Genomic DNA, 17836 nt, shown 5'->3' on the forward strand with positions numbered 1-17836 from the left:
ATAGCTAGCATTTATATAGTACTTCAAGGTTTGCAAAGCACTTTGCATATATTATCTCATTCGATCCTATTAATCATATTAATTAATTTGGCCAGTCAAGATCTTTTTGAAAACTTCATCATCCAATGCATTATCTAACCTTGTTGGCCCTGTGCCACTTGGCAATTTGATAAATCATATCATTTATTAAAATGTTAAACAGCACAAGGCCAACCACAGACCCCTGTGTATAGTGTTGCTAAAAACAGAGTCCCTGTAGACTACCTAAGAATTCATAGTACTAGCATACGTATGAAGAAATATGTTTGTCACAGGCCATGTGTACAGGGTCAAAGATGTCCTTGATCCGGAAAATCATAACCTAACATAATGTACTACACACAATAGACACTGTAAAAATGTTTCCTGCTTGTCTCCTTTTTTACAGAGAAGCTGGGAAATCAGAGATACTTTAAAAGGCACCCTGTACCTCATTCAAATTCATACTCAGACCTTTCAATTAGAACTAACTTGGAATTGTCTGAATAAAATTTGCTAGGAAAAGAATTAGCAAATGAATACTTTATTAGAGATTCATAACACTTATAAAAGAAGTCTTATTTCATTATAGAATTACCAGGACTTTAAAATCATCCAAACATTGTTATTTTTTACAGTTTTAAGATGCACAATAAGAGTTTTTAAATGCCATAATTTTTGTTCAAGTGTTTGTCATTCATTTCACAAATCTAGTATGCATTTAATCCATGGAGATAAGTATTCACAGTAAAGATAAGTGTTTAAACTTTGTTCTTAGCAATTTAAAAGCAATTCATTACAAAAGCACCTCCATAACACTTTATTTTGAGAGAATTGTTTGATTTAATGTCACCAAGCACAGAACTCAGACGTCTTACTGGGAGAGAAGAGGAGACACCAGAGCCAATCTAGCCCACTGGCTTCATGTGATTCTAGCTAAAAGAGACTACATCCTTATGGCACAGTGTATAACTCTGTAATATACAAGTCATAATACAAATGTGAATAAGTGGTATACAAGTAGGAATGGCAGATTTTCAAAGAGAAGGGAAGCTTCAGAAAAGACATATGTCAGTGTGATATATAAGGAAAGAGGACAAAGTTCCATAAGTCACACACACAAATGAGTCACACTATAGTCATACCTTATATGTTTCACATCAAACAGACTACAATTTACCTGTTGACATATTAGGGCATTAGGAGAAATACAACTTGCCCTTTGATCAGCAACTACACCAAAGCTGCCACCTATTATGGCTAACCTATGGTTTATGAGGTGGGTTGGCTATCTTGGTTTAATGTTTATACTCTAAAAAAATCCAACATATGTGGCACCATTTGGGATGGGATTAGTAAACACACAAAGGGATGAGGGGCATAGGGACCCAGTGGTCCTCTTTTTCTAAAGGAATTTCTCTCAAGACAAGCTGGAAACACCTTGTTGAGATAACATGGAGAGGGCTGTCATATAACTCCGATAGTGTTCTCATTCAAGCCTTTAGTTCAAACAGTTTGGCACCTTTCCAAAAATAATAAAGGTACATTGCAGTCAATATCTGCACAAGTCAACCGACAGAGGCTATATAAATATATATATATATATATACATACACAGATATGTGCATACCCAATATATAGAAACACATATATACACATCTGTGCATATATACGTGTGTATATGTATATACATATATATGCACCTGCATGTTAATACACGTATATACATATACACTAGTATATCTATATGTATCTCTATGTATCTCTATGTATATATACACACACACACATTACTTTTAAAAAAAAACCTAGCTTTTTCACATCTATTATCATTTCTAGGGCAATATTATAGCATTAAGATTTTATAGACAGAGTTACTTTTAAAAAAATCCATCCAAATTCAGCTTCAGAAAAATTAAAAAAACTATTCAGAATAAAAGTAAACAATTTTGAAAAATACCACATTCGTGAACATATTTACACAATACGCTGAAACATATCTTGAGACATAAATAAATCTTAAAGGAGGAAAAAAAAGCTAAAGGAGCTAGATATCAGTTCCAGTGTTCATCAGTGGATGTGAGGGCCTCACTTCAGCTAGGGGCAAGAAGAAAGGCAATTCCTTTGACAGAGAACTATGGTTCATTTCATATATGAGCTTTTCAAGTAACCAAAATAGTATTCTAAGTGGCTAGGAAGAATCACTGCGTCTCCAAAAGGAAAACAATTGACTCCCTAAAACACAGGAAAAATGAAGATAGAGTAATGAGATTGAGTTCTACATATGGCTTGGGGTATCAGGTTTTTCTTGAGTCATACTCCCTATGTGTAGGTTTGATAAAATCTCACATACATGTGATTTTATAGATGAGAGTGAGGCAAATATTCGATATCTGTGTAGTTTAAAGCGTATTTTGTAGGGAGACTTAAAGGGTAGTATATAAAAGGAAAAAGGTCCGGGGGTTCCAGTGACCACATATATTTAAGAGACACCACTTAATAGCTAATGACACTCATACTAATAGCTAGCATTTACAGAGTGCTTTAAGGTTTACAAAGCACTTCAAATACAAGATCTCATTTCATCCTCACCACATCCCTGTCCAACAGGAACTACAAATATTTTCTCCATTTTAGAAAAGAGGCAGCTGAGGGTCCAAGCAGTTAAGCAATCTTCCCATGGTTACATGCTAGTAAATATTGGAGGTGGGATTCTGAGCCCAAATCTCTTCAAGCTGCCTCTATCCATTGATTGTCAATTTTAAAGTGCAGTTTTCTAAGAGTAGGAAGCCAAACTTAACTGTGATGAAAGGCTCTTCATCTGTTAAAATAGTTTTAAAATGTAAATTCCAGCTAGCATGTAGATGAAAACTTTTTCCATAGAGTGTCTCCATATACAAAAAGACTTTGGGAATGTATCACAGCTAAAACAATATGGTACCAAAATTGGTCACACTCATACAAGTACACAAACTAAACTAAAACATGGAGAGCTAATTGATCTGGAGAGTTATGGTCGCCATCTTCGTAAAGCCAGGGCCAAACTACAACCGTAACAAGCTGTTGTCACGAAGGCAAAAATCTAAGAAGGAAAATAAATACATTAGAATTGACACTGTGGCTTATAAAATACAGAAACAATTTCATAAGATAGTATAAACTCTGAGTTCACTTCCCCCCTCTCAATAGTTTTATATTTTCATCATAGAATTATTGCTGTTACTTTAAACTAGGAGCATTTCCCTGAACAATCACTTCCAATTAATTATTTTTGTGTATTTTTGTGTTGAGTGATATTTATATATTTTGTTTCTCCTACCTAATGTAAGCTCCTTAAGGGCTGAGCCTATGTGTACTTCTTCACATATAAATACCATAGGCAATTATGCCAGAAATGCTTGATTGTGATGCTCTTTTAAAAAAACTAAATTAAATTTTCTTTTTTCCAATGATCAAGTATTTATTTTTCTCCCTTCTACTCCTTCTTCCCCAACCCTGGGAAACCCCCAAACCTTGTAACAAATATGCATAGTCAAGAAAAAAATCATCTACTAGTATGTCCAAAAATGTGTCTCATTATGCATATTAGTTCATCACATGTTAGGAAGTGAGTAACATTTTTCATCATGAGTCCTCTCAGATACTCTTAAACTTGTAATATGCTAACTGACTTACCTGAACAGACCACTCTGAAATATTTTACAAACACATTTTATAATCAAGCTGATTTGTTCTCAGCCCAATTATAATAGTTTTGACTTTTAAGAAGCTCTATTCTGCCAATCTTCATTACTCACCTATTAAAATTCTTATTTAAAATAATTGTTACATTTTTGAATGGCCATTTGGTAAACATTTGATCATCCTTTGGGCTCCTGAATATTTATCCCCCCCCCCAAAAAAAACCAAATACCCAGTCAACGTACTGAAAGATTCACTATGAGATGACTTCCAATGTACCTATTTATTTGTACATGGCCAAGGTGGAGAGCAGCTGTCAGAACTCTGGTGCATATCAAATTATTTCTCTTAAAAAGGGGCAAACTGTTCTATGACTGAATAAAGGCAACCCACGTAAGTGAATCACTGAGTTATCTCTATCCTAGATTTGTGTGGGAATACCATATGTATATGCTAGGCCCTACAGAATACCAAGTATTCAACTCAATTCTCTAAAGTGCTCTCCAATGTATGACCTACATTATGTAAGTACTTGGCACCGAACAAGGTATTGAGGTGAATGCAAAGGAATAAAATACATGGCCCCTCTCTCTAGGTAGTTACAGTTATGTTATATAAAGTGGTTTTAAAAAAATATTCATTATGTAGCTACTCATGCAAAATACTTTCCTAGGCATTGAGACTATCAATTTGAAGAAGACAGTCTTTGCCTTCAAGGAGCTGACATTCCAGCTGGGGAAGAGAAAGGGCATGATGAATTTGCATTCAAGCATGACAGCAAGTAAAATATGATGGGGGAAAGGAGAGATCCAGACAAAGAGTTTTGTGAAGGACATGGCATATAAGCTAACTTCTGAAGGAAGAGAAAGGTTACACCTGGCAGACATGAGAGACAAACACAATATAGGTAAATGTATACAGATGGGAGAGTGCAGGATGATATTGGGTAACAGTCAATATAAATTTATTTGTTCTCAAAGGGTAATATGAAATAAGGTTGGCAAAGTACATTGAATCCAGACTGTGGAGGACCTTCAATTTTAGCCTCCAGGCTAGAGAGTTTGTATTGTATTCTGTAGGCAATAGGGACACGCTGAGGGTTTTGTCCAAGGTGTGACGTAATGACAACTAGAATTTATACATCTGCTTAACACTTTTCTAAGCATCTTACATATCATTATTTCATTTAAGGCAGTACATAGCATGGTTAGAATTGTGCCTTAGAAAGATTATTGGAGTAGAGATTAGATAGAACAGCCTGTAAGCAGGGAAATCACTCATGTAGCTTAATTCATAGCAGTTACTCAAATGCTGATGGAAAAAATTACATTGAGAAAACCTTGATGATATCAGAATATATGCCCTCCCTCTTATCTCTTTAATATCCTGATTAAAGACATTTTATTGGTTATTGGACACAGATTTGCCTACCTCGGTATAATGACATACCATCTAGTGTAATCCAAGTGGGCAAAAATCCATGGCCAAGAGTCCTCAATCAGTTTCATTATCTCCTCCTCTCCCCTGGCTTCTTTCCCTCTGTCTACTAATACATTGAGATCAACCCAGTTCTTGGAGAACCTTACCTAGTCCCTCCTACCTCTCCAGGTTACCAAGTTCCTTCCTTCTAGACACCTAGAAAGGGAATAATCTATATTTTTCTTGATGTTCACAAACTTAATCTTCAATACCCCACAATCTAGCTTCTATTTCCACCATTGTACTGAAGTTACTCTCTCCAAGGTTGTTGTTGTCATCATCATCATCATCATTATTGCTAACACTTATGTAGTGCTTTGGTGTTTGCAAAATGCTTTCCATGTTATTTAACTTGATCAATTGCCTCCTCGTTGACAAATCCCATGAGTATTTTCCTCAGTCTTCACCTTCCTGAACCTTTCTGTACCATTTGACACTATGTTCTACTTCTCCTTACTTGGTTTCCATGCCTTTCTAATTGCTCCTTCTGAGTCTTCCCTTAGGTATGTGTATCCCACATCCTTCACCTTCTTTTCTAATTTCTCTATCTTCTCACCATTGGTGATCTCAACTACTCCCATAGCTTTAATACCATCACTCTAAAAATAACTCCCAAATTTCTATGTCCAGCCCCGATCTTATCCCTGAGGCTCCAAGCCTGTATTTCCAAATAGTTCCTAGAGATTTCTATCTGGATGTTTGACTCCTGAAACTCGATTCAGCCCCTAAACTGAATTCACCACTTTCCCCACAATACCTACCCCTCCTTCCAGATTCATTCTGTTGGTTAGCACTGCAATCCTTCCAGTGATGCAGGCTTAGAACTTAATTCATGTTTAGCTTATTCCACTTCCACATTTAATCCTTTGCAATTTCTCATTTCCATGCTCTAACAACCTAGCTTAGGCCTTCATCTGCTCTTCACATAGATTATATCATTAATAATTTCCAAATGGGACTCCCTGTTTTCAGCCTTTTATCATCACACTGCTTCCCAATCTTTGTAATCCAAACACTCTCTGTATCTTGGAAAAACTGGGCTATGACTATCCATTCTCTGATCTCCTTCTGTCCTGGGTGCCTTCATGTAGCTCATCCATCCTCTATGTCAGAAAGTGGTTTCCTTCCACAACTTTATTTATTGAAAGCCTTCTCTTCCTTCAAAGTCCAGCTCATATACTCCTTTCTCCAGGAAGCATTCCTTGATTTCCTTGGACTAGAAGCGATCATTTCTCCTCATCTTCCATGCTTCTATTTATCCTCTACTCTATAAGCCCCACTCTACACATAGTAGGTAGGCTGGCTACTTGATAAATATTCAGGGTCAGCTAGGTGGCACAGTGAGTAAAGTACCAGCCCTGGAGTCAGGAGGACCTGAGTTCAAATCCGGCCTCAGGCACTTGACACACGTACTAGCTGTGTGACCTTGGGCAAGTAACCCCAATTGCCCTTCCTTCCCCCTCAAAAAAAAAAGATAAATTTCTATTGAATTTTGAATCATATTACCTTTCGTTGTTTACTTGTCCCATTCCTCTACTAAACCATAAATTCTTTGACCATAGGAATGTTATTTTTAATGCCTTGCACATCCCAGGTACTATATAAATTTTTACTGAAGTAAAGACTACTGAAGTCTAGAATCACTCTGATGTATTGTCATGTTTAATCATGGCATTTTGTGAATGACACTGAAGAACATTTTCCTTATTCCATTCTAAGAGAAAAATAAAGTTTCTGCTATTTGTAAAAATCACTTTAGAGAAAACTAAGACATCCAAATGCATGCCAATTTTGATGTATTTTACAGAAAATATTGCCCATCGTTATTTTGCACACAATTACTAGTACATAGTAATTAAATCATAATTTAACATCATCTATAATGATCTTGTGTCCTCCTCTTCTACTTGGGAAAACCCTTTTTTCTTCTTTACCTGTCCCCTATCCCCAACTAATTTCTGGAAAATGATATCTAGCCAATTAGAAAATTTATGTTGGGGTGGCTGGAAAGCCAAACTACAGAATCCCATTTCCTATCTGCCCTCTCTTTTTAAAGCTTTTATACCCCCAATTTTGGCTGTCCAGGAATGAATCTCTTTCATGATATTTTCCTCAGAGAATAACCTCTCATTCTGTATTTATCAATATTAAATTTTCATGAGCCCAATTAATGTGTGTGTGTGTGTGTGTGTGTGTGTGTGTGTGTGTGTGTGTAGGGGGAGAGAGAGAAAAGTGAAAAAGAGAAAGAGAAGTGAGAGTCAGAGAAAGATTAGCTATGTGTATATAAAATAGGTGGTGTTGAATAAAGTTTTAAAATGTCCCTTGACAAGATGATTTACAAACAAAATTCTTAATATTAAATATGGCTCTAACATGTTCCTGTCCTTCAAACCATGTTGAAAGATAGCTAAAATCCTGGTACAAATCCCATGAGAAGATAACAGAAAATATCCTCTTACCCTAGAAATAAAAGCAAAATGATTTTTCCCCAGGTTGTTTAAATTAGGGAATATTAAGGTCCCAAGAGTTGGAGGAAATAAAGAGGAAATAAAAAGGGACCTTGACACTTACGGTAGCTGCTACATTTACATTGTACTGGTTGTCACTCAAAAGCGGTTCTGTACTCAGGGTCCCATTGCAATTGCAGTGAAAGTTGTGCAGAGAAGTGGCTGCTGCTTCCAACAGAAAAGCTCCAAAGTAGAAAATGAACACAACAAAATGATAACCAAAATCCTAAATGGAAAAGAAAAAACAATTTTTAAAAGTTTGAAATAGGCATAAGTTCCTTTCCATTTTCTCTTCTCTGGCATCATTCATTCATCTAAGAATGGCTTCCCTGGGTATCGAGGTAAGCTGGGGCTCTCTAGCTGCATCACCAGTTCCTGCCAAGCTGGGAAGTCTTTGAGTGTGGTTGTAGTTAAGTGTCTGTTGTCCAGTGTCCAGCTTGGCTAAAGCTGGAGAGGCTAATTATGAAATTGACCACAGGGCAATGATAGCACATTTCTCAAGGCACCTAAGTTATACAGGAATTGGGATCTATGTTAGTGGATGGAGGAGTCAGACTGACAAAATCACGTTTCCTTTAAATATTCATGTACTCACTTTCATATGAGGCACCATGTTATAGTGGCAAGGCCACTGGACCTGGACTTGTCTGAGTCCTATCTCAGATATGTATTAGTGATCTATTTCCTAGTGTTTTAAAGTCTGCAATCAAGTAGATGATATTATTATCCCCATTTTCCTGATGGGGAAACTGAGATACAGAAAAGTTAAATAATTTGCCCAGGATCATACAACTATTAAGTATTTGAGTCAGAATTTCAACTTAGGTCTTCCTGATTCCAAGCCCCGTTATTTATCCACTGTGCCATTTAGCTTCTGAAATTCTCAAAGAGTGGGGGGAATTATTTAACCCCTCTGTGCCTTATTTCCTCATTTATAAAATGGCATTCCATGTGGCATTCTACGGACTCTAGGGTTCTTTTCAGCTCTAAATCTACAAAACTATGACATGTGATGTGATGAAGTTGAGATTTAAGAAGAACATGGCATTTAGCTATGCAACCTTAATTTTGTAATTTACATTCAATAAAATATCAATGCTTAGATGTCATAAAATGTCTCTAATTTATCATGAGGAAGAATAGATTTCTGAGAAGTGTACTAGCCTTGAAGTTTAGAGGACATGGGTTGGAATCCTAACCATTTTTCTTATTTATATGAACATAAGCACAAGTGTCAAAAGTAAAAATTTCTTCTTCTTAATTCAAATCAGCATTTTGCATGTATTCATACTGACACACACATATGTATGTATATGTATTTATATATATATATGTGTATTTTTCCCTCATAAGCATTTTATTATGAGAACTCTGGCAATTCCAGGGTGCTAATTACATTGTGGATTTCATTAGAATATTGTTATAGAAGAGAATAGAATACATGTTTACTTACATATGTTCATGTTTCTCACCTATAAAATATATGTGTGTATATATTCTATATAGGATATAGAACATTCGTAAACTCCTCGAGGGGTGGGACCATTTTCATTTTTGTCTTTGTATTCCTAGTACCTGACACATATTACTATTTCAAATCATTTTTTCCACAGTGAAATAGAATAAACGTGGGATTTATAATCATAAGATATTAATATAATTCAATAGCTAAATGACCATGGTAAATAACTGTAACATCTTCTGATGAAGGAAAGTCACTATAACACTCTCTTAGTTACATGGTTTTTTTTTTGTCTTTTCATCTGCAAAGGGTAAGACTTAGACTAAGTTATCTTTAAAGTCCTTTTGGTTTTAAAGTCTATGATCTTAAAGATACTCAATAATTTTTTTAGCAAATTTCCTATGTTCCTGGGATAGTTTTTAGTATAAATCCAAAACCAATTTTTTTCTGGACCAGATAACACCAATGTTTTCTTTCTTTTTTATGATTCTAGTTAAATGGTTTCTCAACAGAGCCAACCCATGAAATAAGTAATGTGTGCTCCTGAATGGAAAGTTTCAAACCATGGCCACCAAGATAGCTGTCACTTTTGAAATTCACTTTCCATGTCTACATTTGTTATACTTGATATCCTATTCCTCTCCCTAGCTATGGGGAGGTACACATATCTGTGGGGACAATTACTGGTGGTTGTCTCTCTTGGTTTTCCCTTCCATTGTCCCTTTTCTTCTTAAAAGAAGTGGGAAGTTCAGAAGGAGAAGTCTGTTAACATCAAATAAAAACTTTGTCCAGAGTGCAGGTTTGTCTAAGGCCAGCTAATTTGTCATTTTGAGGCAACAGTTTCACCCCAAATGTCAGACAGACTTTAAAACTCTAAATATCTACTTAATTGGACACAAAATATTATGCAAAATGCTTTAATTAAATCCACTTAGTTATTACTCTTTGGGGTTGAAATAAGCCTTTTTGGATGAGCATTTTTCTAAAAAATTATTCTCATTCTAAATTTTTTCTTTAACCTGGAGAATTAAATACAAATATACACAATACTACATCCATTTACCCAAATTAGGTAAGTCAAAGTTGTTTCCCACCCCTCAATCATAGTACAAAATACAAATCCAACAAAAATATTCATTTTCCACTCATTGGATAGGCAGTTATTTAATGATGTAATTTATCTAGCCTTTTTTTTTAAAAAAAACATTTATTTCAATTGCTTACTGTGAACAGAACTGTGTGAAGCACCACAGATGATTTAAAAGACTCTATTCCCCATTTTCACGGGCCTCATAATCCAGTAATCACTCTATTTTTAACTCCCAATCATAACTGTGCCATTTTTCATATGACTGATGGAAGAAAATACCACTGAAGTTATTTATCAGGTATCTTAAAAAAAACTCACAAGCAAACAAAAAGGGTAAAAACATGAATTCAACTCCATATTGAAAAGGAAAATTAAATCACTATTTAGGTTTCCAAAAATGGTGATTTTAGTAAACTAACAAAACAAAATTTAGAGTGCCCTTCAAAAGCAGCAAACATATTGAGAATCACAGAATTTCAGAGTTGGCAGGGACCTTGGCAGCCACCAAGTTCAATCTGTACCTCAAATAAATCTCTATCATGGCACATCTAATAAGTAGTCATCCTGTCCCTAGATGAAGACCTCAGTGAGGGAGAAATAGACCCCTTCTGTAGGTAATCTTGTGTGCTTTTGGACAACTGTATTTATTAGTAAGTTTTGTACTAACATCATCTAAATTTGCTTCCTTGTGGCTTCTACCCAATGCTCTGAGTTTTGCCCTCTAACAGAACCTAAGCAGAGCAGTCTAATCTCTCTTACACATGATATCTTTTCAAAATACTTGAAGACAGCTGTCTTCAGCTATCCCTCCCTTGCATTTTTGCCATGCTTAATTGCCCTTACTTCCTTCAACAGACAGATGTTCATATGGCTTGGAGCTGAGGTCCTTTACCATCCTGGGTGCTCTCTTTTAGACCAGAAATTCTTAATGCAGGGCTCAAGAATTTTTTTAAAAATGATAATTGTATTTTAATGTAACTGGTTATCTTTGTAGTTCTATGTATTTTATTTTATGCACTTAAATTCCATATTCTGAGAGTCCCACAGGCTTCATCAGACCTCCAAAGTGAGCCATTTCACAAACTCACACATAAACACAAACACACACACACACACACACACACACACACACACACACACATCTTTGTTCCAGACACTCATGGGGCCATTATAGCAGAAAATAATTTAGGAGGTTTTGGCTTACCACATGCAGGATGAAGTAATTAAAAGTGATAACAATCTCACAGCTACTCCACAGAACTCATGAAACAATGGGAATCTACCTAGTACAAGGTGTCCATTAACGTTTATCAAAAGGCAGGCCATTTGAACAGAAGCTACTTTCAAACACACTCTGAATAATCTAAGAATCACAAAGTAAATGAAAGAAAAATCTAAATGGGGCAGACATTCAATAAACTCCTCAAAGATTTCAAAATCAGGGATCAACTTGTGGTATTTATGCCAAGTATTACAAAACAGTGTTGTGGGTATCTATTAAGTCATAAGATCACAGACTATTGCAGCGAAATAGATCTTAATAGGTCACCCGATCTAATTCCCCTATTTTGGAATTAAAGAAACTGAGGCCCAGAAAGGGGAATAAAGTTATATTGTTGAGTTGGGACTAGAACCTATATTTCCTGACTCTCCATTCGGTGCTTTATGAGACTAAATTAGTGCTAGGCTTAGCTTTGATTAACGGGCACAGCTAATGACAAATAATTCAATATAAAGTTTAAAAACTGCTGTCTACACATTAAACTTAGGGTCAATTATACAAGTGTCATTATTCCCACTTTACAGATGTACACAGTGATTTCAAGAGATACTAAATGACTTGACCCTGGAGTAGAAAGTGCAAAGTCAGGATTCAACCACTGGCCTTTAATTCTAAAGTCAAGGTTAAATCTATTCAACCAGGCTGTTTCCTTGACAAACACTGATAGAAGACATAGATTATATGACATAGATTCTGTACAGCATATGGAAAGGACTGTTAGTCACTCATCGACCTTTCTGGCCATCCACTTTATATGACAGATGATTAAAAAAATACTCTTTTACACATTTATCTGAGAGTTAGAGTGAAAAGGCATTGTCCAGTCTGGGCAAATAGACTATCCATCTCATATCTCTGCACCTTCTCACTGGCCAGCCTACATCAATGGGATGGGATCACTTCCACTTCCTCCTAAAAGAATTCCCTGTTTCCTTAATAGGCAACTCAACATAACCTCCTACCTTGAAGCTTTTTCTGACTTTCTACCACTTCAACTGAAGATGTCCTTTCTCTCTTCCTAACTACTTTGTATTTATTCTGGATATAGTTACACTCTGTGTATGTGTGTGTGTGTGTGTGTGTGTGTGTGTGTGTGTGTGTGTGTGTCTGTGTGTGTATATGTGTTTGTGTTTATGTGTGTGTGTGGGGGGTGTCTCCCCCCTAAAAAACATAAACTCTTTGAGAATGGTGATTCATTTTTGGCTTTGTATCTCCAGAACAAAGCTAGGTGGTACAGTGGATAGAGTGCTGAGGCTGGAGTCAGGCAGACCTGAATTCAAATCTGACCTCAGATACTCACTAGACCCATGACTCTGGACAAGTCACTCAACCCTGTTTGCCTCAGTTTCCTCACCTGTAAAATGAGCTGGAGAAGGAAATGGCAAACCACTCTAGTATCTCTACCAAGAAAATTTCCAAGTGGGGTCATGAAGAGCTGGATACAAGTAAAATGACTGAACAACAATAAACTCCAAAACCAAAGATACAGTAAGTACTTGATACTGTTCCTATTACCTTATCATTCCATATATGAATCCATATCCATATCCCCTCAAAAATTGTTCACAGGAGCTGTATGTAATAGATACAACCCAAACCCACCTTATCGATGAGAAAAACTAAGGCTCATGAGCTCATGATTTGAACCCTCTCAGTTTTAGTTCTTCTCAGCTGTAAAATATGGTTAATAATATCATTTGTACTATATACCCCACTGTAATGTGAGGGAAACACTTTGCACTCCTTAAAACACTACATCAATGTCAGTTGTTATCTGTCCTACCTAGACAATCAAGAAAGCATTTTTCAAGCGGCAACTCCTTCCTTCACGTTAGCTTGTTCTTTGGCCCAACAAACACCTTTGAAGTAGCATGTCATGTATTAAGCCTAGTAGGAATTCTGCAGAAAAGTTGTGTTCCTCTAAAGGTGAACTAAGCATTCATTATTAAATTGTGCAGGAGCCTCATCCTTCCCAGCCATAACCTCTCATCTTAGGTACCTAATCAAATAGGTACTTAAGAGTGTCAAGTCCATGGGTACTGAGGCTCTCACATAGCTGGCTTATTGATTTGTTGGAATCATTTCCTGCCCAAAATAAAGTAAAACAGGAGTAAAGGTAATTTTACATAGTAAAGAATGGAACTACTCCTTTGCTTAGCATATAAGATGCAGTGGGACTACTTACAAAGCCAATGAGCCAGCTATGTCAGAGCATCAGTACCTATGGACTTGACACTCTTAATTACCTACTTGAATAGGTACCTAAGACGAGAGGATATGAGACATCCTCTTCGCACTTTGCAAACCTTAAATAACAGAATAGCACTTTGATAACCTTAAAACACTATATAAATTCTTTTCTTATTCTTATCAATAGTTCCAAGTTTACATTAAATTATTCACATTTTTTGATATATACTTTAAAATGTGTTCACTTACCAAGAAGTTCCAGTTGGCGTCAATTCTATTCACCATGCCTGAGAGGAACACACATAGGAAGAGGAGGGAAAAGAAAAAAGCTGTCACTGATACAAACATCACCCATCCTTGTAGTAGTGGTAGTGGTACATTGGAGGATGCTACCAAAATCCAGACAAGTCCTCCAAATAGCTGCAAAGAAATAAAAAAGAAATATTTGTAGGTCAAAAGGCATTTGTAACATAACTTCATTCTTTGGTATTGTTAGCTGCCCTTTCATAATATATGTTTCCAGTGGTGCTGGAGCCAACTACAACTGGCTCTTGAGAACAAACTGTTAAATTTTCAGTGTATTTCATTATAAGTACGGTGAAAGTTTGGTCACTGGGAGAAAGAGAATAAGCACTTGTAGAGAGTCCATGAGCCAGGCAGTGCTAAGCACTTTACAAATATTATCTCATTTTATCCTCACCACAACCCTGGGAGGTAGGTGCTATTATTTTCCCCATTTTACAATTGAGGAAACTGAGGCAAAGATAAGTCAAGTGACCTGCCCAGGGTCATCCAGCTAGTAAGTGTCTGAGGACATATTTGAATAGGTCCAGGTCCAGCACTCTTATCTACTGATATCTACCTAGCTGCTGAACATTTATACATTGGAAATTGGCAATTGCCACAATTATTTTGTTGATAGTTTAGACTTAAGAAAATGTTAGTAATGAAGACTAAACTTAAAAGTGTGCCATGAGTTTTCAGAGATCTGGTTGTGAAAAATTTAGCAGCACAACCATTCCCTTAGCAAGACACAACCTCCTTGAGGAGCAAGAACTGTTTTGTAGACTTCTATACGTCCCTTTTCTGTACCGAGCATAGTGCCTTGCACATAGTACTTGCTTAATGAAGTTTTTTTTGGATGAATGAGAAAGGAGGAAATCACTGTTCATACAGTCAATCTAGAGAAGTAATCTAAAATAATCACTTACATACATAGATACTTAAGAAAAGTATAACGAATAGATACAAAATAAAACCCATTTCCCAATATGTCTACGGTAATCTATTTCAATTCTCCATGTCAATAATAGCAACATATTTGAACTCTAACACCTCAGTATACCCACACATCAGATGAGGAAATCATAGATAAAATTCATTAGGGAAGAATGGCTGGCCTAGACCAAATGAATACAGAAGAAAACAATGCAAGTGACAAAATTCTAAAGACATTTGGGGAACAGTTTTTGAAAGGCAGATTTTTTATGGATAGCTTTTGTTTTGATGTCTTTTAAATTTTCCCATGTCTCTCTCCCTTTCTTAAAGTCAGCTCTTATAAGAATGGCATTTACTGATTCCAATTTATAAGTCTGTAGTAACTACTATATTTTTGGTTGTCTTCTTGCAATTGTGGCAGTAGTGATTATCTGGAAAGGTCTTTTCTTTTAGAGGTCTTGAAAACTGGTCCCCAGGAATGGCTGAAGAAATTGCTGTGTGTGGGTATGTACATATATACACACATAAGTGTGTGTGTGTGGGTGTGTGGGTGTGCATGTTGCTGAATATAATATCTTACACTGTTATAAGAAAAGATAAACGAAATGAAAAGACAAATATAATGTAATTTTTTTAAAGCAAAGGAAAAACAAAAAGAGAGAAAATGCCTTGAAAATATTATACATCTGTGGACCTTGATCTCTACAAAGAATCAGAGAGAAGTGTCTTCATATCACTTCCTTGGGGTCAAACTTGTTCTTTGTAATTTGACAACATTCAATTTTGATTGTTTTGTGGTGGCTGTTCAATCCATTTACATTATTGTAGTCACTCTCCATATAGGATATGCCCTTTGGCCACTACTCTAATTCCCACTCAAACTGGCAATCAGGGCCCCAGAGAACAGCTGCTACTTCTAGGAAGAGCCCTGAGGAGTTGGGACTTGTTTTCTATTACTATAACTCCAAAGTACTCACCAGTGGCTTCCCCACAATGATTGTTGGCTGAAAGCAATTAAGTTAGCCAGACTTAGCTTTTTTAAAAATTTATTTATTTAATATTTTTAGTTTTCAGCATTGATTTTCACAAGAGTTTGAATTACTAATTTTCTCCCCATTTCTACCCTCCCCCCACTCCAAGATGGCATATATTCTGATTGCCCCGTTCCCATCAGAACCTCCCTTCTGTCACCCCACTCCCCTGCATCCCCTTTTCACTTACTTTCTTGTAGGGCAAGATAGATTTCTATGCCCCATTGCCTGTATATCTTATTTCGTAGTTGCATGCAAAAACTTTTTTTTGAACATCTGTTTTTAAAACTTTGCGTTCCAAATTCTCTCCCCTCTTCCCTTCCCACCCACCCTCCCTAAGAAGGTAACATAGGCCACATGCATATCATTATGTAAAACCCTTCCACAATACTCATGTTATGAAAGACTATCTATATTTTGCTCCTTCCTATCCTATCCCCTTTTATTGAATTTTCTCCCTTGACCCTGTCCCTTTTCAAAAGTGTTTGCTTTTGATTACCTCCTCCCCCATCTGCCCTCCCTTCTGTCATCCCCCCTTTTTTATCTTCTTCCTCCTTCTTTCCTGTGGGGTAAGATACCCCATTGAGTGTGTATGTTATTCCCTTCTCAGGGCAGATCCGATGAGAGCGAGATTCACTCATTCCCCTTCACCTGCCCCCTTTCCCTTCCTACAGAAGTGCTTTTTCTTGCCACTTTTATGCAAGATAATATACCCCATTCTATGGCTCCCTTTCTCCCTCTCTCAATATATTCCTCTCTCATCCCTTAATTTGATTTTATTTTTTAGATATCATGCCTTCATATTCAATTCACCCTGTGCCCTCTGTCTATACATACGTTGTGTGTGTGTGTGTGTGTATGTATGTATGTATGTATATATATATATATATATATATATATATATATATATATATATGTATATGTATTATATTCCCTTCAGCTACCCTTATACTGGGTTCTCATGAATTATACACACCATCTTTCCATGTAGGAATATGAACAAAACAGTTCAACTTTAGTAAGTCCCTTGTGATTTCTCTTTCTTGTTTACCTTTTCATGCTTCTCTTGATTCTTGTGTTTGAAAGTCAAATTTTCTATTCAGCTCTGGTCTTTTCACTGAGAAAGCTTGAAAGTCCTCTGTTTTATTAAAAATCCATATTTTTCCTTGGAGCATGATACTGAATTTTGCTGGGTAGGTGATTCTTGGTTTTAATCCTAGCTCCATTGACCTCCAGAATATCATATTCCAAGCCCTTTGATCTCTTAATGTAGAATCTGCTAGATCTTGTATTATCCTGATTATGTCTCCACAATACTCAAATTGTTTCTTTCTGGTTGCTTGCGGTATTTTCTCCTTGATCAGGGAGCTCTGGAATTTGACCACAATATTCCTAGGAGTTTTCTTTTTGGGATCTTTTTCAGGAGGCAATTGCTGGATTCTTTCAAATTCTATTTTACCCTCTGGCTCTAGAATATCAGGGCAGTTCTCCTTGACAATTTCTTGAATGATAACTAGGCTCTTTTTTTGATCATGGCTTTCAGGTAGTCCAATAATTTTAAAATTATTTCTCCTGGATCTATTTTCCAGGCCAATGTTTTTTCCAATGACATATTTCACATTGTCTTCCATTTTTTCATTCCTTTGTTTCTGTTTTATAATATCTTGATTTCTCATCAAGTCACTAGCTTCCACTTGCTCCAATCTAATTTTTAAGGTAGTATTTTCTTCAGTGGTCTTTTGGGCCTCCTTTTCCATTTGGCTAATTCTGCCTTTCAAGGTATTCTTCTCCTCATTGGCTTTTTGGAACTCTTTTGCCATTTGAGTTAGTCTATTTTTTAAGGTGTTATTTTCTTCAGTATTTTTTGGGTCTCCTTTA

At 36.3% G+C, this 17836-nt stretch overlaps 1 protein-coding gene across 1 annotated transcript in view; it reads right to left on the bottom strand.

Moving 5' to 3' along the window:
- Positions 1-546: 546 nt before the first annotated feature.
- MAL2 (mal, T cell differentiation protein 2) overlaps positions 547-17836 on the bottom strand; it is a 34848-nt gene continuing 17558 nt past the window's right edge. Inside the window, exons 2-4 of the mRNA XM_036741203.1 lie at positions 13959-14129; positions 7750-7911; positions 547-3100 (exon numbers count right to left, since the gene is read on the bottom strand). Of these exons, the coding sequence (XP_036597098.1) occupies positions 3029-3100; positions 7750-7911; positions 13959-14129 (405 nt within the window). The 3' untranslated portion in view covers positions 547-3028. The remainder of the gene's footprint in view (positions 3101-7749; positions 7912-13958; positions 14130-17836) is intronic.

Source organism: Trichosurus vulpecula, chromosome 1, assembly GCF_011100635.1.
Source record: "Trichosurus vulpecula isolate mTriVul1 chromosome 1, mTriVul1.pri, whole genome shotgun sequence".
Classification (NCBI taxonomy): Eukaryota; Metazoa; Chordata; class Mammalia; order Diprotodontia; family Phalangeridae; genus Trichosurus; species Trichosurus vulpecula.